This window comes from Syngnathus scovelli, chromosome 1, assembly GCF_024217435.2.
Source record: "Syngnathus scovelli strain Florida chromosome 1, RoL_Ssco_1.2, whole genome shotgun sequence".
In the NCBI taxonomy this organism is placed as follows: domain Eukaryota; kingdom Metazoa; phylum Chordata; class Actinopteri; order Syngnathiformes; family Syngnathidae; genus Syngnathus; species Syngnathus scovelli.
The window spans coordinates 22840903-22863265 of NC_090847.1; the positions used below are offsets into that span (position 1 = coordinate 22840903).

General features: G+C 41.6%; 1 protein-coding gene across 5 annotated transcripts in view; it reads right to left on the minus strand.

Moving 5' to 3' along the window:
* Nucleotides 1-22363, minus strand: part of fgf13a (fibroblast growth factor 13a) — a 58916-nt gene that overhangs the window by 35177 nt on the left and 1376 nt on the right. For 3 of the 5 annotated variants that reach the window (XM_049738010.2, XM_049738031.2, XM_049738000.2), the window contains exon 2: nt 22026-22184. In XM_049738010.2, coding sequence (XP_049593967.1) covers nt 22026-22074 — 49 coding nt within the window. In that variant the 5' untranslated portion in view covers nt 22075-22184. Of the gene's footprint in view, nt 1-8656; nt 8926-22025; nt 22185-22363 lie in introns of those variants that run through there. The other 2 variants (XM_049738039.2, XM_049738018.2) reach the window with 2 other exon arrangements.

Below are 22363 nucleotides of genomic sequence, written 5' to 3' on the forward strand. Positions count from 1 at the left end.
TATGAAAGCATATTGATCCGGCATCAGAGAGAGGCCTTGGAGAGAGCCCAATTTGGCACACACACAAACACAAACACACACACACACACACACACCACTTGATGAGTCATAAATGCATGTCATCAGTCTATGAACCTGGTGGATGATGGAAGATGTGTGGGATTGAATTGTAAAACATCACACAAAGGCCCACTCGCATATGAGACAAAAGTGTGTGTGACATGATTTAAAATAAATAAATAAAACAAAAAAAAACTGGATGCATTCAAAGAGGGATTTGACAAACGTGGTGCCGAACGATGCATGTGGCACTATGAATGATGGCTGCTCGGCTTAGATATTTTCACTCATGCTAATGTGGAGAACGGAATTCCAGGTTTTGAATGTATTTCTTTAAATACGTATTTAATTCAGTGATGCTTCACTAGACAAAGGCCACTTAACACTAATAGTGCCATCGCCGCACTATGAGAATGCAATGGTAATTTTAGCGCATGGCATATTTGATCAATTTGCCTCAGTTTCTCAAAAAATAATTTGCTCCAGGATTTTGTTTTCTCTCACACTGCTAAGGGGATGCTTGACTAAAGAGGGTTAAAAATATATTTATAAATAAGACAAATAAAATAACAAAATAAAAACAAAAAATATACAATAATAAAGGGGCTTAACTAGTGCTACGTAGAATAAAGAATAATTTTGGGTTTGAAAATCAACCTTGGCTGAAACCTTTCATCGATGTTACACTCAGTTGATGTATGTATTGAATTTTCTTAAAATCAGCAAGATGAGACAACCCAGCCCAGTGACCACTCATGGGTCAAAACATCAAATACACAATCCAGTATGATCCAAATATGACAGATTAGAAATTGTGACTTGACTTTTTTTCACATGTATTTGATGACGGCTTAAATAAGCAACGTACAGTGTTGCAAATCCACATCGAAAATCGTATAATGTACCAGTCCTATTTGTTCCATTATCGTCGCCTGCTCATCACACAATCATTAAACCGCAATGGCTAGCCTGCTGTTGGAAGATAATGTTTATAAATTGCATTCATCAAAGGTTTTTGCAGGAAACGTCTGTCATCTTTTTATGCATAAGATGATTAGTGCAGTGACTCCTCCGCACAAAGAACACAACAGCATGGTCACACATTACCTATAAATAATATTTGCTATATGGAGGGAGGTGACATTTCTCTCCAAGCGGCTCATTTCTCGCTTCACGGCATATACGTCGACTGTATGGGCTAATGTTAGATAACCATGAAAGCTAAATGAGTTGCTTTGCATCCCGTTATTAGATTTTGCATGGCGCACAGAGATTTACAGTATTACATATTAATACAATATTTGCTGTGTACATATATTGACACTTGGAATAAAAATTGGGGATGGGCCAATTATCAGCTGGACTGATCATCGGGGCTGATATTTGATATTTTGATGCATATTAGCATCGGCTGGCTGATAAGCGATTCGAGAGAACTATGAACCATTTCACTTTTATAACGGTGAACCAATTTCAAAAACAAGCTATGAACTGAGCTTGTTCATTTTGTGAATCACTAACCTGGTGACACATTACGAGTGGAAAAGAGGCAAACAAACAAACAAAAGCGGTGTCAACGGGTCAATTCCGACCCACGAGTGCCAGCCAGCCTGGCCTCCGTGCAGAATTACATAAAGCATCCAAAGAGTCAAATTATCATAGTTTTTTGCCACTCCGAAGACGTCATGACAAAAAAGCTCTAGTGCTCTGATTCAGAAGATGAATTGAAAAGCATTTGACAATCACATAGAGGTCTGATATCCAGTTGACACGCTGCCGCTCCTCCGTGTAAACATTTACTACTTCATCAGCCAAGCCATCACAGCTGTTAACACTCACGGACACGCAAACACACACACACACACACACACACACATTTGAGTTGTCACTGCTGTTCTCTCAATATAAAATGTAAACAACCAAAACAAAACACTGCATTAGGCACACCTGTATAATCTGACAAAAAATAAGTTCTAATATATTTTTGTAGAACTATTACAATTTCTTCTGTATGTCTGTGTGTGGTGGTCGAATTATGACTCCATAGAAGCCATTCTAAAGTTGGAGAGTACATCAAGCAAGGAGGGCGGGGGGGTGTTGAGTGAACAGGATTTAGCTCAACGCCGCCACATGAATTATGCAGGTGGCCCATCCAGACATGTTGCTGTGTCTTTCACAAATGCTCGACAGCGCTCTTGATAGTTTACCGTAACAAGAAAGAGGCGCAAGGATGGAGAAGCTCCCCGCGTCACCTGATGAGAAAATGTCACATCCGAGTGTGACATTAAAATGAAAATATTTCAATGTGTTTCATTGCTCCCGGCGCTGCATTTGAAGGATTTTCACACGACACAGAGTTTGCTGCCGAGATTTTCATGCTACACAAGCCCATCTATGAAAATTCAAATTGTTTGGAGAGGACAGAGCTTCGATCATATTTACCGTATTTTCCGCACTATAAGGCGCACCTAAAAACCTCCATTTCTCTCAAAAGTGCGCCTTATAATCCGGTGCGCCTTATAGTGCGGAAAATACGGTAGGTCAAATTTGACCGGACATCTGATAGCAAGACTAAAAGTCTGTTCGTGTTCCCACCACATTTGCACAGGTTCTGTAAAACTACCCTTTGTGGGTGAATGTGTTCATCCAGGAAAGTATGTGCAGGTATTCTTGAGTCCCCCCCTCCCCAATTTGGGCCCAGTTCTGGGCTGGGTTTATGATTTGGTGTTTACAGGGAGCCTGATCAGAGAGATTACATAGGAACTGGTTAAGACAGCTGCTTTACTCAGCGCTATCAAACCACCCACGCACAGCAGACGCTGATGCCTAACAGCACACACATGATACACACACACGATACACACACACATATATACACAGATGTGACATGGGAATCTACACTCCTCCAGGGACCTCGAAGCACTTCCATGAGCAATTGGGCGACTAACCCAGGCTGTTGCTAATAGCGATGCTTCTTCAATATACGTTTGCTTTCACTTGCAGTGCAAATCCCTCATCGACTGACAACCACAATCCATAAGGACCAATATTTGTAGCCAAATTTTATCATAAACATTTCCTTAAAGTCAATTGCCCTTTTTTATCTTTCATTCTCAGTGGTTTGCATGTTCTTCCCTGTGTTGAAATAAATGGTACATTAAAAATAGGGTGGAGCATGTGACTTCTCTCAGCCAATCAGCAAACACATGGATAGTTAATTGAGAAAAAAAAAAAGAGATCAGTAATGTGGAACTGAGTGTTGTTTAATTGCATCTTGGAGTGAGTGAGGGGGAAAAATTGAGTGCGCTGCGAGCAGATGGCTGTTAATTCACTATCAACTAGTTTGCTGTGTAAATAAGATCAACATGATGTCAGCTATGGGAAGTTGTGCTACATCCAAGAAAACCTCCACTATGGAAACTCCAGCCGCATTATTCGAGTGAAGATGACAAAGACACGGAAAAAAAACCATCTGAATAGCTATGAAGGCAATTTAGTGGGAAAACAGTATGTCGTATATTACTATCATAATATGCGAGGGTAATTAGGAAGAAAAATACAGGAGTCAAGTATATAAATAAATTACCCTTTAAATTCTAGATGGCTTAAAAGCAAAAAAAAAAGTACTTAAAAAAGTAGCCACACAATAATTTAGGACATGTTACGCAATGTTTATCTACTTTCCTCGTTTGCACCACTTCAGTGGCTCAAGAGGTCACCACATTAATCTGTCGATCTGGCACAAACTACAGCACATGATTCAAAATGTTGGCCCCAATCAAATATTAGCTTTAGTGAGAAATGGCAAAAAGGAAACCACTTGAGATTGATTAACCATCAAGATCTGTGGTGAGATCAGCTCTCAAATTGTTTTAGTAACCAAAGCGGCACATTACGCCGCGGGGCCTTTCCAGAGATAGCGTAGGTCAGTGGGTCACCGTGTCATACTTGGCTCTGGTTTCTGTTCTGATTGGATCAATGGATCAGGTTTAGTTTTTCCCAACCTTTATTAAGCCAAAGTTCACATATACCAGGAGTAATATGTATTTGGGTGGGATTTAGGTGAAAATTATGCCTATATTACATAATGACATCTTTATTGTCACCAGGTACTGGCAATTCATGATCAGCTTCCAGGTCCAAACAATGAACAATGACAGCAAAATAATTAAAACCAAGTCAAATGAAAGAATAAAAGAAGTTAATTAGTGTTGAGCGGGCCTAAAGGTAGTAAGAAAACTGATTGTCAACTGGTCCTCACCAGGGGCACCAGGAAACGCCGGCCTGGGGGGCATCAGGACAAACCTTGTGGCAAGATGTTCTTTTTGGTTGAAAGCGTTCATTGTTTTTTCAGCCACCTGTTTTGTCCTAATGAGAGCTCAAGTCTCTCCGCTTGACTCCAATTAGTTTGGAACGGCCTTCTCTTTAATTGACAACCCATCGAGTCAACAGGATTAAAGCATGAAGACTTTTTTGGGGGGAAAATAAATGAGGATTTTCAGGCCAATTAAGTGAAACTACGTAATTTCCCACTACACAACTGATTCCTTACGTCACGTTAATATGATTGGAAAACTGCTCAACAATTTCATGCGTCTTTCAGCGTCTGCACGGAGCGATTACTAAAGCTGCAGCACGTGTACGACTGAACCACAAAGGAGCGAACCGCTTGCTCTGTGTCGCCGATAATCACCATGACGACGTCGACAAAAGCAACGCCGCAACATTGCCAAAATGAAGCGCTTTGTTCCCACGGGACGCCGGCGAGTTAGTGCTCCGCTCAATACAGGTTTAATAGATTATATACAAGTATAACAATCCTGCATTAATTGCGACATGATCTTGTTATCTGACCTTGCGTCTGTGTTGTCAGGTTGGAGCTAAGTGGGCCTCACCTAGTCATTAATGTCAAAAAGATGTCACACACTTTTTTTTTTTTTTTTGGGAGAGAAGCGAATGCATCTATTGAACTTTCGTGGGAAATTTCAGTACTAGCCTAGAATGCACTACAAGCTTTAGGAATTGACTTGGCTCGACTTTGTCTAGACTTTTGGGTAAACACATAGTCAAATCATAAATACAAAAATAGTTGCTTCTCTTCAGGAGAAATATTTGCCAATGACATAATGCGAGTGCTCAATATTTGAAGGTCACGTGCTGCAGCAATGTGTTGGCTCAATCACCGGCTGTGCACTTATTCGCAATACCTTTAAAACACTGAGAAAATAAAGTGCTAATGGCCCACATCAAATATTATTGCTCATTAATATGCTACCTCTTAAAATGTTAAAACTCGTCCAGCTTTTTAATTTAAAGTATGGTTTACTGCCTGTACATTTTTTTTTTTCTTAACAAGAAAGCTGCAGCTGCAAGGCACTGGCGATAAATGCCACAATTGCTTGAGAGGCAACATGCAGTCTTCATTTCCGTACGTTATCATTGCATTGCCACAAGGCCAGATGTCCCATTCAGCTGAGATGAAGCAGTGCTAAGAATAAACCCAAGACAGCATGCAAACGCAAACAGGGACTGTGGCATCTGAAATCAGGTCGTGACACTCGGGCTGATCCGTAGCAGCACTTGTTAACGAGTCAAAAAGATGGCCTCATCCATGTCACCGCTCATAAAAATGACACAGCCCAGTGGAAATCAATGCGATCCGCTGGTAGGTCAAAAGTATTGACAAAATAGATTTGCTGTTCTTTTTGAAGTTCAAAGAATTTTGATTGCTAGGAATCGTTCATTTGCTTACCTATTGATTCCTTTTACGTTTCAAACGAGTTATGACGTAACACGCAAGAAGTGTATTTTGGTTTCAGAACCTTTCTAATGAGTCAATACAATCGTGTGAAACGTCCAAAATGGTCCCCTAGCAATCCTATTGTTATTTTCATTTTTCATATATGACCCTTACCCTAACCTCAACCCAAACCCTAACATGAGTCTACCGACAAAGCTAACACTGGCTTGTAAACGCGATCGGATTGCCTCTGTCTGTCATCAAAATGATTCAGATAGACCCTCGTGGCCGTATAACCCCAATGGCGTTTTTCGGCTTGCTTTATTATGCCTCTGCCAGCACCTCCGAGGTCCTCTGCAGCCCTCGCACCGCGGCCAAAACATACGGCTAAAACTTCCCAGCCAAACCATTCTCTCCATCCGCCCCCATGCCTTCGAGTCAACACATCGGCCTGCCCCTTGACTCGACTTGTAAACGAGCATTTGGACTCATGAAAGAGCAGGAGTGTGAAAATGCCACTCCAAGGCCGAGTGCATGATGACAGCTTAGCTAGCAAGCGAGCAAGCAATCAAAGCCTCAAATGAAAGGCAACTCAACAGCTGACCACAAGCAGGGGGCTGACAAGTAGGATTGATGTCAGGGTGCGGCAGGTGGAGGTTTACTATGGGTCAGGGGGGACTCTTAGCTGATGACATGGTAGCAATTAGGCTTCCGACCTTGGAAAAGCAGTAATTCATAGACATAGTTGGGTACTGAGCACGTGAGACTCAGGGTGAGCAACCCTGCAATGCACTCGTGGCAGTGACTCTGGTCAAAGTACGAGTACTGATTCGACTCCCAAATTTAAACCCATTCACTGTCATCGATGCGTATATTCGTTAACTGAAATCTGAAACCAAATGCCTCTTCCGTACATATTTGTCAAGTATGTAACATTTTGAACTGGCTAGCATTAATGCTAAATTAGCTAGTATTAAAAGAACCAGTTTAACTCACTTTGATGTGCTTTGCAACATCAGAATTTGGTTTTAGACTAGCTAACATCGCATTTTCCACTAACTCTTCTTGTAGCTGATATCAATCAACCCTCCCCGATATGTCAGTCCATCAGGATCTGACTTTGCCTCTCTCTTTTGAAGTATTTTTTGCTTTGTTTCTTCGCCTGTAGTGATCACAAATCAAGTGGGCATAGTAATGGTGTTTGGGACCAAGCCCATATCCCAAAAGAGGTCTTGGTGACCTTTTGTGACCTCGAACGAACCCTGATGAAAAATCAACATTTGCAACACACGCAAAGCCCAAGAAAGATGGGCTTTGCTCTCTCAGTAACCCTTACAACTCTTCTCCACCGCAACCCGGTGTCATGGATCATAAATAATGCAGGGACTCATGCAGCTAGACCTTATAAATGAGGCTAGCTCAGTCAGAACCATCCGACCTTTACGTATAACTCAGGCGGTTGAAAGCCATGGCTTTCTCGCATAACATAACCAATTGCACTACGGTTGGTAGCCTCTGAGGGTTAAGGAAGTGGCAGTCGACTTTGGTAGAGACAGACATATATATATTATAGACATGTATATATTATGTAGACACACACACATTTATTTAAAAATAATGTTTTTATTATTAATAATAATAATAATAATGATAATAATAACTGACACTTGCCCCTAAATATAACTGACACTACACCTTCAAACAACCTTCTCCTCCATACGAATAATAATAATAATGATGATAATAAGAATATAAATTTAATACATTTGTTTGGGTGTGTCCAATCTTGGTTTAGGTGGATCTAAATCTGAGTCAGTTCTGGGTCTGTCTGTCTGTCTGTCCATTTGTCCGTTGACTGGCTGACCCTGCTCTGCTTTGCTTTTCCAGTCGCTACCCGGAGGCCCTGTTATTTTGGGAGCTCAGCTGAGGGCAGATGACAACATCACGGATATTTAAGCTGCTTACAGTTCTTCAAGCACTCCCACTGTGCCCTGGGATCCACACCATATCATTTTCGTTTGTCACAATGAGAAAATGTTGAAAGAATGCAAAATTTGGGTTGAGGTTATTGACATCTTTTGTTGTTTAAAGTGCTAGGACAACAAAAACGTTTTCTTTTGAATTAGCCGGCCCATTTATCGGTTACTATCGGCCTTAAAAAGAAAAGCCTTATTACAAAGTGTAGCAAATTAAGAAGACTTCCTCGATCCTCGACATAATTCACACAACAAATAGTCGACGTAAAAAGTGTAAGCCTCAACTGACCGAGCGGCTCTGCTTTATCACACAAATCCAAGTAATGTTTGTCATCATTCGTGGCCCATCCTGCACTCTTGACAAGCCACCCGATGCAAACGGCTCAGTATAAACCTCGGGCCGAGTACATTACGAGCTCGTTGGCCACCGAGGCGATGTCAAAACTTGACATTGTGAATTATAAGTATTGCTGAGCCAGGGAGCAGAGCATTTTAGCAGAGTGTTAACTTTGAGAAGCAAAGTAGACAGGCACGATGATTTTAAGCCTTTCTTGAAAATCAAAAAAATGCTGGAGTGCATCGCAGGTAATGACGCAGAGGAAACTCAGCGAGGAAAAAGGACATGTATTGAATTTCGTTGTTACCGTTGAGGGAAAAATCCATGATCATCAATGACACGCTGCACAAATCGCATTCATGCTTTTGTCACCATGATGGAATATTTCATCACACTGCTGGCTGCTCACACGAAAGCATTTTCAATCATTTCCGCAGTATGCGGGGAAAGTTAATACTGAATGACGTCCCGAATGTTCCCTCATACATGAACATGTCTCGATAGGCACAAAGTGATGTTTGAGGACCAACACACAAGACTGACCTGAGCATAATCCGTCCACGTTATACATGTAGGAGCGCAAGTCCACCTCTCCCACTCATACACACACAAACACACACACCCCAGATGGGAAATGATGATGAACACCAATGAGGGAGGTTCTGTTTTTACACTGTCGCAAATACACACCCTTCAAAACAAAGGCTCAGATTTCGCTCACACAACCTGGTCCAAAAAGTCATTTCAGGTAAGAACTTGTTCAGATAATGAGACAGTGGTGCTTGTTTTGTTGCGTGACCTGGCCCGTAACTTCATTTACAATATCAAGTCGATGTTCCTTATTGCAATGAATTGGATTTCTTGCCAGTTGATGTTTTGATTCGAAATTATGGAACCTTGCCTGTGAAATTCAAGCTTAAGTGTAATAAACATTCTAGCAGATGGCAGTGTTGTATTATTTCGGATTTAATATCATAACAGCTTTTTAATTAACGACAAAGATTAGTGGATCAATTTCAGTGTCTTTTTTTTTTAGATTGATTAATTTATTCAATCAACTTTTGTAAAAACAAAAGTAAACACTAGGTGCAGAGTTTTTCCAGGAAAAGTAGAAACTGTTCCACAGTGCTTCTAATCGAGCGAGCTCGTGAATGGCAGTAAGGAGTGGTGAGTCAGCAATGCAGATTTAGGAAAAAGTAGTAATGCAGTTCAGAGCACAAGCCATCGCTTATGGGCAAGTTTATTGCAAACTGGTCCTCTTTGAGGTTTTCTTTCCCTCTAAATCAAAGGACTAAAAGTTTCAGCGAATCTCAACAGAATGAACTCAGACGCCTATAAAGCAGCCAGACAACTTTGCATTAACAAGCAGGAGCAACAGCGAGCACTGCATGAATATCCGCCACCATCGGGCCATTCTTCTTCCGTTTGTCGTCTTTTATCCCTCCTCCTTCAATCGGGGCGCTGCGACCCGAGCGCTCATTAACCGCCAGGCAGCGGCGGCCTGGCGGGGATCGCTTTGCAAAGACAAACGCCTCAATTAGACGCCGCCTAGTTGTAATAAGTTCAGAGCCAAACAGTTTTGAAAGGGGAGGCGCAAAACATACCAACAGCAACACGGCAATTAAATGCCTGCTGCATTTGGATTTCGGTTAATGAGGTGATACGTCTGGATTGTCATTCTGGTATAATGACATGCTGTTTGCCTACGGGATTTCTTCAACACTGGCTACATGAGCAAATATAACCTTGTTTTTTTTTTTTGTTTTGTTAACTCGAGTTAGGTGATTTAAATTATAAATGTATGGCTGTGATGGATGTGTTTGCTTCATATTGATCTATATTACCAAGCCTGTTTGTGTGGGGGCCATTTGGAGTATTTCGCTTTTATTTGTAAATGCATCGTATACTTGAAACTACAACCGTCCTTTTGGAAGAATTGTTCAATAATTTCATTATGCCAATCCGCTGCTTGGATGGCATCCAATGGATGGATGGATGGATGGATGGATGGATGGATGGATGGATGGATGGATGGATGGATGGATGGATGGATGGATGGATGGATGGATGGATGGATGGATGGATGGATGGATGGATGGATGGATGGATGGATGGATGGATGGATGGATGGATGGATGGATGGATGGATGGATGGATGGATGGATGGATGGATGGATGGATGGATGGATGGATGGAATTTCCATGATTTCCTATGGGAAAATTCAAATCAAATGCCAGGATGGATTGCGTTTAACTTTAGAGATTCCACTGTCTGCTCTTTTTTTTTTTTTTTCCACCTGGGGAGAAATTAGGATGAACGAGAGCTGGAGAAGCCATCATAAATTTCAGCAAGAGCTACGGCCCTTTTCTCATCATCCAGCTGTCTCCCTCCGCTCCAAGATCGATAAGGTGAAATTTACGCCCCACGCATTTTTCGAACACATCTTTCATTCATTTGTTTGCAGTCAGTGGATAATTATTGTTTGATTATTAAGGTCTGGCCTGACCACTTGAGATAATGTTTGTAAGATTACAGGTCGGAGAGTAATTTTCAAAAGCTGCCCTTTTGTAGCAAAACGTCCAAAGAAGGATTGATTTCGCAACACCGTTGTTCTTGTTGCACTGCATCCTACTGATGGTTGTTTCTAATATTTTGCCTCTCTTGTGTGGCCTAACAAATTGATCAAAATCTGTGCATCACTCGAAATATTTCACAAAACATGCCTCAAAGCACAAATGATAAATAATAAGCTCCCTAAAAGCCATGCTCCTTTGATTGCCTTGAGTGCTATTGTGCCGTCAAGAGAGCTGAAAAACAATTAAAACGCGTCACGCGGTTATTCGCATGATTGCATGAAATTAATTGCAATTTGTGTCCTCTGTTCACCTTAAAAGTACATTTACACTTACTCTGATCAAAAAAAACAATAAATTTGCTATGAAAGGAAAGTTTCTCAATGACACTTGATACATACGGACTGATATGCAGCAGGCGGGACCTTCTTGTTAACATGTTGCCGTGTGTTAGTATCAGTAGTTATGGTTCCTTACATGACTTGGGATTTTACAGTTCCTGTGTTACTGATCACTATAAGAATATTGATAAAGTCAAGTGAAATTGGTAAATGTCTCGGATTTTGTAGAAAACACAGTTAACAGCTTGCAATACATTTTTTTAAATTATATACTACTTTGGAATGGTGGTATTAAAATATTTATTTGTACAACAATTTCACTGTTATCAACATTAACACTTAAGGCAAAGATATTGGGAAAAAATGGATAGATTTGTTTTTGTTTTTTGTAAAACAAATTATTGTAAAACAGTCAAATTTAGTAATTTTATTGCTTGATCGGCTATCAGAATTTCATTCTGATAAATATCAGGAATCTGCCTCAAAGAAGAAAAAAAATCCAACCAAGTTGGGCCCTATACTGAGGAGAGAAGCAATCTTCTGAAGCCCAATGTAAGTATTTTGTACATTCTCCAACTATATTCTTATGAGAAGACTTTTCTCTCAGTTGCATGGTTTCACTGCTAGCACACGTTAATTAATTTAATTAATTTAATTCCGGCATAGGTCAGGTAGAAGCAGCAGGTGGGATTTAAAGTATATGCAGCCCAGTTAGCCTACAAGCTATTTGGGGCAAAAAAAAAAAAAAAAAAAAAAGGTGAAATGCCAGATACTACTCCACAAGACCTTCTGTGTGTGTGCGTGCATGCGTGCGTGCGTGCGTGCGTGCGTGCGTGCGTGCGTGCGTGCGTGCGTGCGTGCGTGCGTGCGTGCGTGCGTATATTTATTAAGGTTGTGATGCTGCAGCCAAGACAGGATGGAGACCTGCAGCCAAACAGAAGTCCGGTACAATAAGTCACACTGAGCCTGAGTTGCCATCTGTCCCTCAAAGATTTTACAGCATGACGCACTGAGCATACACACACACGCACACACACGCACACACACGCACACACACTGAAGAGCTTCACAGTTGTGAGTACCAGCTAACGCAAAACCTGCCCCCAACGCATTTTAGAATCTGGGAGCAAACACATGTATAAAGTGAAATCAATATTTGTGCGTAATATTGTAGGGCTATGTCACATTTGTCAATATTGCATCAAAGCTGAGCTGACTTTTTTTTTTTTTTTTTATACGGACGCTACGTGTCGGTGGACAGGCAAGACCATACCGATGGCGCCAATATTGTTCAGATACTTGTGCTGGGAGGATGAACAACGTTTTTGTAGTAGTTGACATTCATTTTTAAGTTGCCAATTTGCTATCGACAACTATTTGCCATCGGCCCCCTTCTTCATAACATAAAGCAAAGAAAACCAAAAACAAACTTGTTCAAAAGGTCACACTGACCTGTCAAGACACAAATAGAGACCGTTTTTCACCCTCACGAGGAAAGAGGCACCTAAGTGTATCTATTAAGCGACTATGATGACTAATTGCGGCACAAGTGCCAGGACAGCCTCCACACCTTCTGCTCAAACAAACCTAAAAAAAAATAAAATGACCAACTTGCATAAAGACGTGTCTGAATTTGAGTTGCATGAGCATACTGGCGATATAAGGGATCACAGTAGCTTTTATTATTCATGCCGCCAAGTGAATATGCGATTTCAAGTGCATTAAGACATTTTATTGTGTGGTATAGTGTCACCTTGATTTAAAATAAATTTATTCCATGAGCAAGTTTGGAACTCAATTTAATGGAATATTAAATGAATTTCTCCTGTTGGAATACGGTTAAATGGAGTGCTGATGTAATTATTGTGCTTATGTCATGGAGCACATCATCAATAGTCAAAACGTATTGTAGCACCACTGCTGAACTTGAAATCACTTTATTGAACTAAAAAGTAAGAAAATGCACAATTATACACAAGCTGATGGTGGCTTCAACTCGTGCCAGTCGCTCAATACATTAGCCAATTAGCAGCGAGGCAACCCTACATTTTAATTCACTGGCGCCCACGTCACTCACGAAGCCAAGCCACGCCTTTTAAAGCCATACACACTGAACATTTTTTCCTGGTTACTCAATGAGTGACTGGGATAATCAGTGGAATACTTGATTCTAAAAATAGAATGTTTTTAAGATACTTGGGATTTGTTTTCAATGTAATTAGAAAGTAAGAGCAAAAACATTCGAAAATAAGCGCAAGAAGCACTTGTAACACGCTCCTCCCAATTTCTCGTTTCGACATAAATATCTCACATCACGGCCTTTGTATCATCCAACTGACACAGTTGACAAATGGAAAACAACCAAAGTAATAAATCAATATGAGGGCAATGGACGGTGACTATTGACCGATCAGTGGCGAGACGCAACTAAAGGAACGCCTGGCCGATGTTTTCTATGGATAGAATCATCTTTTTGACAGTGTTCCATCAGTCGACGCAATGGTGACATTTAAGCAGATGATCAAGTCATTATTTTACATACGATGTTTTCATCTTGCCCTTTATGCAAAGTAAACTCTACAACCGGAAAACTCGAGCAAGACAAGTTGGAATCGGCAGCGAATCATTGTTTCCGTTCAATCGTCACCGCGTGATATCAACATACGAAAAGTAAATAAAAGCGAATACGAATAAAAGCAATTACAGAGACATCGGCTCAGCTTCAATGGTGAGAGAAAGCAATCTGACACACACAGTAGATTGGAAAAGTCTACACACCCTTCTTCAAATGCCATGTTCTGGAGATAAAAAAAAAAAAAAAAAATGGAACTAACCGTTAATGTATAACATCAAAAATGAAATCTTCTGGGTGTGGAAATAAAGACAAGCCGAGATAATGCTATTGCACAAGTGTGCAGACCCTCTCATAACTGGTTGTGCGGCTGTTGTCAGAATGAATCATTCACATTTGAATCCATTTTAAATGGAATCACACAGCTGCCACCATTTGAAGTGCCTCTCTTAGAGCTCACATAAATTTCAGATTTTCAAGTAGGCTACTTTTTTTTATTATTTGTTGCAGAAACCTGAAGGTAACATCAACAAGTGTCCCACACACACACACTTAGAACATTGCAAGTCTGAACTGTGAGGCAAGCGTTGTAACCAGTAAGAGTGTCATCAAATGAGGAAACGGAAGAATTTGAAGATTGTCCCCGTCTTAATTTTCCATGCCAACCTTTAACTCAAGCCAAAGCGCTTTCTTGTCATTGGGTGCAACCTTTCCATTTGGCCTGAAGCGCCGTTCATCTTCTTTATGCTTGTCACTTGCGCTGTTATAGATTAATGTTAGATCACTGGCTGCCAACTCTCACTCTCGCCCTTCGTCCTTTCACTTGCCCCATCTCGCCCCCCCTCCTCCAAACGGCCCCATACTGCAGTGTGGGCACTGAACTTTATGATAAGTAGTCCATGTGTGTAAATTTTGCAGAAATTGACTGGATCCGACTTCATAGAGTTTAGACAACATTATGTGGGGGAGTCAGCTATATATCAAAAATTGCCTTCCAGATGGTCCGAAGATTTTTATTTTATTTTACAGGCTATTGATTTATCTGGAGGATTGTCAGCCAAGGTGGGCCTGGCAGTGAAGAAAGAGGATCCATCCATTTCTATACTACTTAGACTCATTAGGTTGACAGGTTATCTGAAGATGATTCCAGGTGACTTTTGGACGAGAGGCAGTGCACACCCAAGATTGGTAGCTTGCCGATGCAAAGGCATTTACATTCATGACCTCACCTATGCAGAATCTTCAATGAACTCAGCATGAACCTTTTCTGGAATGTGGCGGCGGGAAAAGCCACACAACACGCAAAATCATTTATGAAGGTCTAAGCCGAGATAAAACGCGTAACCTCTCAGAACTGTCTCTCATGCCAACTCAATACCCCGATGGTGAGCCCTAAGTCAAGCCCGTGTAATATTTAGTCATAGCACGGGCCACATGTAGCCCACGTGCCGCCAGTTGCCCACCGCTGCTCTATGTGACTTCAGATTTTAATGCCATTTTGCAGAGTCTCAGCATTTTCCCTACGTTGGGGTTAATACAAGTTCATGTCAGAGTCATAAGAGAATGAAACCACCCCAGAGGACAGCTCACTTACAGCTGCTCTCCCACCTTTTATTCCTAATCAAGCGTGTCTCTCCATGCGGAGGGCGTCTCTCGGGTGTTTGCGTGATGCCGCGGTTGCCGTGGCAGCATTTCATTATGTAAATGAGGTCTCCCTGATGAGAAGCAGGCAGGCGCGGCCGTGATGTTCAGCCTTCTCTAGACTCAGTCAAATTAGCTTCAGGGACCAGTGAAGGATCGCTGCTATATTTAGCCATCATGCGCACAATGTAGCGCTTCGACGTTCTTTCAAACGTTCCTCAAATAGACAGCGTCGCCACGCTGCACAAGGAGACGGCATATGTCTGCGTTTTATTTGAGAGGTTGCTATCTAATGCCTCCGGGTTCCATATGCTGGGATTCCAATCCTTGTGCCTGTTCATCTTTCATCCTCTCTGCTTTGAATATATCGCCAGGGTAGCATTAGCTTTCAATCGTTCCTTCTTCTCATCAACGCCCAATGGCTTAGCTTTCCCCGCAGAATGGTACTTTCCGTTATATATCATCTTCCGTATTATACTTCAAGAAGAAGAGTTCTGGCCCCTTTCAGACATTAAGACGCAAATTTACTCGCAGGTGTCTTCAAATTAGCTACCGTTCTTTCTTGTGTCTTGGCGCCAGATTGTGTACAGTAAAAAGATTTTTTTTTTTTTTATATTGAGCTTTTCTACAAATGTCAGTAATTGCTTTCGCAGCGTCCCTTTTGTCACCCTCTCATCAGCCGTAATTTGCGGCATTCTCGACTAATCAGTCTAGCGACTGCGTCCACGTGTCCGTCCTAATGAAGCGGCCTCTCTGAGTGAGCGCCCCGCAGATCGATGCACTCAATAGTATTAACCTCAAAGGAGCGTGGCATCCCCGCTCAAGGTTTAAGGGTCACTTAGCACCTTAATTAATGAACAGCTTTTCAAATTGCTTGCTCTTGGTCAGCATTGCATCTTCGTATCTGACAAATGTCAGGGCGGTTTTGTATATACATGTTTTTTTTTCACCAACTTGACTTTGCAGGATGATCACTGTGAGTTAGTCACGGATGGTATGAACACAATCTGCTCCTGGTTGAGAATATTCTCCGACTTTGTCTTGACGCCCGCCTGGCTTGTTCACTTTTAGGCGGTTACCCGTGTTTATTAGCCCCCCCGGTCTCGCCCTATCGCCTCGCTTTCCGTCTTTGCCTTAATCCCCTTTATAGTTTTCACCAACTTTAATTAGTTCATGTCCGCAGCAACTATTAATCCTGGCTGGGATTTAAAATGTAGAAATCAGCATGCTGTAAAACCTGACTGGAACATGCTGGAAGCGTGACACCTTGACTGAGGAATATTTGTCCCAAGAACATCCATACACTCTTTAAACCACAATCATTGCACATGACATCATTCCGATTGCTCTCTGTCGTGTGGAGGTGGCCTCCTTATGGTTTCAGCATGAAGGCTCACGTCAGTCACCATGCCGTCGCATCCCACGTGAACAACAGCAATAAGAATAAAAAAATATTATCCGCCGATTGCGTTACGTTTTGCAATCAATATTTCAACTGAGGCAAATGTGATGAAATAGTCTTAACCGGGTTACGTCCATGAAAAATAAACCCACTCCACTTTATTTCCAAGAGTGCAGAAGGATGATTTCTGAAAACAAGATTGAGTATTCTTAAAACTGAGATGTACAAGATGGATGAAAACCTTTTCGACAAGGTCACTCTGGCCAATGAGAAAATAGATGCCAACTACTCAACGACACTTTTTGCTGAGGTCATCGGTTTTTTAGGAGATATTAAGGCAGTAATGTCCTCACATATCCATCCTTGTCCATTAAAGTGCTGAGCCAAGTTGGCTTTCAGGTATTAGCATTGCAGAGAAACGGGTCAGCGATCGGAGCAATTTCTCGTTCGTTCAAGCCAACGCATCATTATTCTACCTGGTGGTATGCGACATCACCATCACCGCAATTACGAGGATTATATTTACACGGGATTACCTCCAGTCGCACCACTGTGTTCATTTCTAAAAGTAACGTTTTCAGTAATCCAAAATCCATTAAGTATCTGGAATTCGAGACAAAGCTATTATTTGGAATGAGATGGCGGCGTTTACATGATGGAGCCATCGCTAAAAACAAACAAAGCAGGTTGATTATCAGTACGTACGTCAATATGAAGACAAGAGCGGGAGTGAGGCAGCAATCAGGGTCACTCAAAGTCGAGCAATTGTTTTTGCGAGTTGTGCGGACGCAGAATATTAGCGGCAACTGGTTCCAGCGGGCGCTGAGCTCGCAAAGCCGTTCACCTCAGAAGCACTGTAGATTAGTCGCATGCTGACTAATGCACTAAATGCATATTCAAGTGTTTAGAGGCTTTGAGGGCAAAACACTTCTGGCATGGGTGACGTAACAACAACAAATACAACTTACAATACAAAAAAAACCTGATGCAGTTATCAGGCTGGACAATACTTCTAAATACAGTAAAATGAAAACGCAATGTGCATCGAGGAGACACCATCGGGGGGGTAAAAAAACCACGTTACTGGAATTCTTTTTTTCTATACTCCTCCGCCTTCTGTGACAGATTGTCTCAGAAGTGGGATGGCTGTCAGAAGGTGACTTGGCTAACCATGAGATGAACTCCAATTCAAGGACCCTTGGGAAAGGCTTGTCACTTGTTTACACAGAACTTCAGCTCCTCGTTTCAGTCACTGGCCACGTTTCCATGTCTAGTATTTTTAAAAACGCTACAGTGAAACTCTCAATAGCCCATAGGTGTAAATATGTATGCCGTTTTTTTTATATATATGTGCCCTCGCAATTGACCTCACTGCCATTGGCTCACAGCTCATCCAATGAGGGCAATCACTACAGAAATTGGATGGTTGGATTTCCGGTAACCCGCTTGGATCTAATCAATAAACATGACCGATTCCTCTACACTGAGAAATGTACAGTTCCAAACTCAAAACACAGATCTGCAATGTGACGGGGAAAAGTGATATATTGGCAAAAGAAGAGCATTGTCACGGAAGAAGACTGTTTTATGCTGTTTTAGAGCAACTTTAATTTAACGTCATCAGTGTTAGTGCTGTTCCGTACGGAGATAAAAATGGAACGGATAACTGTGGGAGGTACAACTGAGAATTGTCTGCATGACAATGGTAGGTGGAATTATACATTGCTAGAAATAGACTACAAAAAAATTCATGCATAGAGAGCACGGTCCAAAATAGACTAAGTGGCACTTTATGGAAGACTGTCAATTCTTAAATCAAACAAAAGCAATCCACAGAGGGCCTTTCTTTTGACAAGACTAAAACTGCTCAGCTCTTATTAATAACACACGCAAGGATGACATCATGTTATTAAGAATTCTGAATTCGCTGTTTGAAGGTACAGTACAATAATTACAGATTAGGGGGCCTTTTTCTAATGGGGATGTGATGTCAGAATTATGGGGTATAATTATTTCTGAACACCTATGGTTAATCAAACTACCTACAGAATATTTTTGAAAAAAAAAAAAAAAAGACGGGAATTACGCATGTCGTTGCTTTTGACATTTAGGGTATTTTAAATTGTGCTAAATAAGGATCAGGTCAGATTTGACCTGAAAAGTACATATAGTAGGTCAAAGCTTTTCCATCAGTCTCCTCCAAAAACAAAAATCCAAACCAACAATCACACGTCAACGGCATCACTCCCAAACCCGAGCCGACACAGGAAGCGAGGACGAGTCCTCGTTGCTCCCAAACAAGTTATCAGCACGCCATGTCGCGACCGAGAGTGGCACATCTCTGATGCGAGGCGAGTCACTTTGCTCCGGGCGCTGCGGCCCGATCTGCGTCAGAACTGTGAAACAATTTTGACATTCAACCCATGCGCGAGGCCCGCACTTTCACCGGAACACATATTGTGGATGCGTTCAAGCTCCCACCCTACTTGTCAGGTATCCATTGATTGACTCTTGTGAATGATAATATGCACAAGACTGTAGTGATGTGAAATAATTCATGGAGGGAAAAAAAAAAAAAAAGTCTAGACACTCCAGGTCAAATGCCAGCTTTTTGTGATTTACAAAAAGAGTAGACGGAATATAACTGGTAAAAATTATCCAAAACAATGTGGGAAAATGTTAAAGGTCCGATAGGGCCTAGATTGAAGTTTTTGGACTATTTACAAAAACAAAAAAAGGGAATTATGAAGAGCTCCAAATAATGGAGTTAGCACAAAACCTTTAAAAAATGCCAGACTGATCGACAAGGCAGAACTATTTTACTATGCAGCGTGCCAAAAACCAGTCAGTGTTAGCACAGAACATTAAGGCTTCTGCCGCAAAGCTAAATAAAACCTAAGGTGTGTGCTGCCTCCAAGTTAACATGAATTTAAATGGGATTGATCACTTGTGCAACCCCATTTTTTCAGATTTTTCGTCTCATGTTGAGATGTTTTTATCTCAATCAAATTGTACAGGTCAAAGAGTCAGATTAACAGCATTGCTCTCAAACAAAACTCGAGTTTTCCGGCTGAGGAACGAAAACGCGGCAGAGCCGAGGGAGTGCGTGAGTCATGCATCCGCACATCACTTTGTCGCCCTGCGTTAGCTTCACAAGGACAGCGAGGAAGCTAACACGAGGTGATTCACTGGTGTCGATCTAGGCGGCGATCCTTCTACACGTTCGTTGCGCCGCACCGACAAGGACGAAGAAGAGGAGGGGGACCGGCGTGGCCTTGACTGGATGACCCGCACGGAGGAAATCACATTACTGTCACTAAAGAGGCCACAACATTAACTTACACACTTTGAACAACACGGCTGTCATGTAAACAGGGGCGGACACAAGCACGCACAAAGGGGCGCGTACAAACATGGACGCTACGGTTTATATGGTTAATGAAACAAATTAAATAAAAAAACTATGTCCGATAAAATCAAATAAAACCAAAATTGCTTAAAAAAAATCTATTACCTAGGCTATCAAGGTTCAATTTAAATGTATTTATTTTGGTTCAGCTGTACATAGCTACAGATGAAGCAAGTTTCTTCGACAATTGAGGTTGGTTTGACTACACAGTACTTTTTTAAATCTTCCACTTAAAGTACCAACAAATGACCAGCGTTATCCTCGATATGCGTACCACAATTTTAGCTGCAGCTAACAATACTCATAGCATCCCTTAAGGTAAGCGAATGTCCCAGATGTGTGATGACCACCATGCAAGAATGAATGATATATTTGAATTCTGCTTACATCAATAAAAACTGTCAAAAAGAATCCCAGCGTAAACATCACATGACTTTATACACCTGATGTCATGTGCTTTTTTAAACCACAAACTATTTGAGGCTACGATAATCAACTATCAAGCCCAGACTTTTTGTTTAACGCTGTGCCTTTCTGCGAATCCTCCTGTGCTTTTATGAAGATGTATTTTGGATCGAAACTTGAGTGAGTCAGCCATTCACAGGGGCCATTGATTTAGAGGGGGAGTTTAAGAGGGAAAGATACTCTTGAGGTTAATCTCGGAATCAATTTTGCCAGCACATTTCTCTCACTCGCTCGTCAGCACAAAACAGACGCACACTTAAGAGTTGTCTCATTTCAACTGTCACGAACTGAGCAAGGGGTAATATTCCATTTGAAATTACGAAAAATGATTTTCTTGGTACAAGTGTGTATGTAGCTTACGTGCTTTCCAATGTTCACACACTGTTGCCAAACAATAAATCTTCACAGTGTTGCCCAAGGACATTTTACAGTAATTCGAGAAGATGAGATAACACGTCAACACATGGAAATTTGCCAATATGAGTGAAAATGAATGCAGTGGAAATTATATAAGATAATCTGGCGCAGGAAATGTAACAGCCTGGCTTTGTGGCAAACAACGTTTTGTGACTTTGATCTTATTAAGATTTGGTCACTTACAGAAAATATTCTACGATTGAATTCTAAATATCAGTAACTTTTCTCCTTTAACGCCTTAATGTGGAATATGTTGCTAGTTTGCAAATGGGGCAATAGAGCCCATGCCTTTTAGCAACAGAGACTCTCCACACTTTGCTTTCTAGCCACAGGTTTATAGTATAAAATCATAAATATTTCCTTAGATTGACTGAGGACTCAAATTTTAAATGTGATGTCGCCGACGCTCAGGCAGGGTGCTCTTGCGCCAAAGACACTTTACACTCCACTGCTCTAAAAGTTGGTGAAATAATACACATTATGAAGCCTATTTCTTCACAAATTCAGCATGGCTTATGGGTTACTTGGGTAGGCTAATATGAATCTGGCAGTGATCACTTCAAACTTTGGTAAAAAAGTCCAATTCCCCAAAGAGTCTGCATGCATGCATGCCTGTGTGTGTCCATGCACCGGTTTCTCTGGTAACTCTGGTGTCGCCATGGCGATAAACGGCCACTCCAGCTTTCTCAGTTGGGTGCAAAAAAAAAAAAAAAAAAAAAGGTTCATATGTATGCCCCCCTCCCCCGCAAGGAGATTAAGACAATTCAACAGGATGCCAAGTGGAGACAATGGACACATCTCCACCTGTCCGCTTGCATCCTGTTTTTTTCTTTCCACAATCTACATGCGTGCTATGATTGGCTGCGGCATTGCAATCACCAAAACAAGCTCATCGTGCACAATGTGGGCCTGCGACGTCCACATGCTGACAACAGCTCACCATCATTGCTCACAGTAACCCGGTGCACCATGCAAGGGGGAGGGGGAGAGGCGAACAACCTTGATTTCTTTTATCGTTATTATTTTAAACTGGGGGGGTGTTAATAAAGCATTTAGTGCAAGGCCAAAATAAAAGCAACCTGGCCACCTACCCTTGGAAGCATCCTTGTCTTCTTTAGGCTTCGCCACTTTTCCGCTCATAGATCCCAGTTTGGATGCGTAATTCCCGATTTAGACAAGAATCCTTATTGATGGCTGCTTTGTCATCAATCAAATCCTTCCACGGGCTTCCACGTGCTGAGATAAGGGCTCTAAAAGGAGGGAGAAGGGAGCAAAGGGTCACCCGAATTGCATTTTCAACCCCTTAAGCTTTTTCACGCGCAATCGGGAAGGCAGTGAGGAGACAATGGTCCCTCTTGCTCGTGTACGCGTGTGCGCGTGGAGGGGTTCCAACAGTGAAAACAAACATTGTGAGGATGCTGCGTGGACC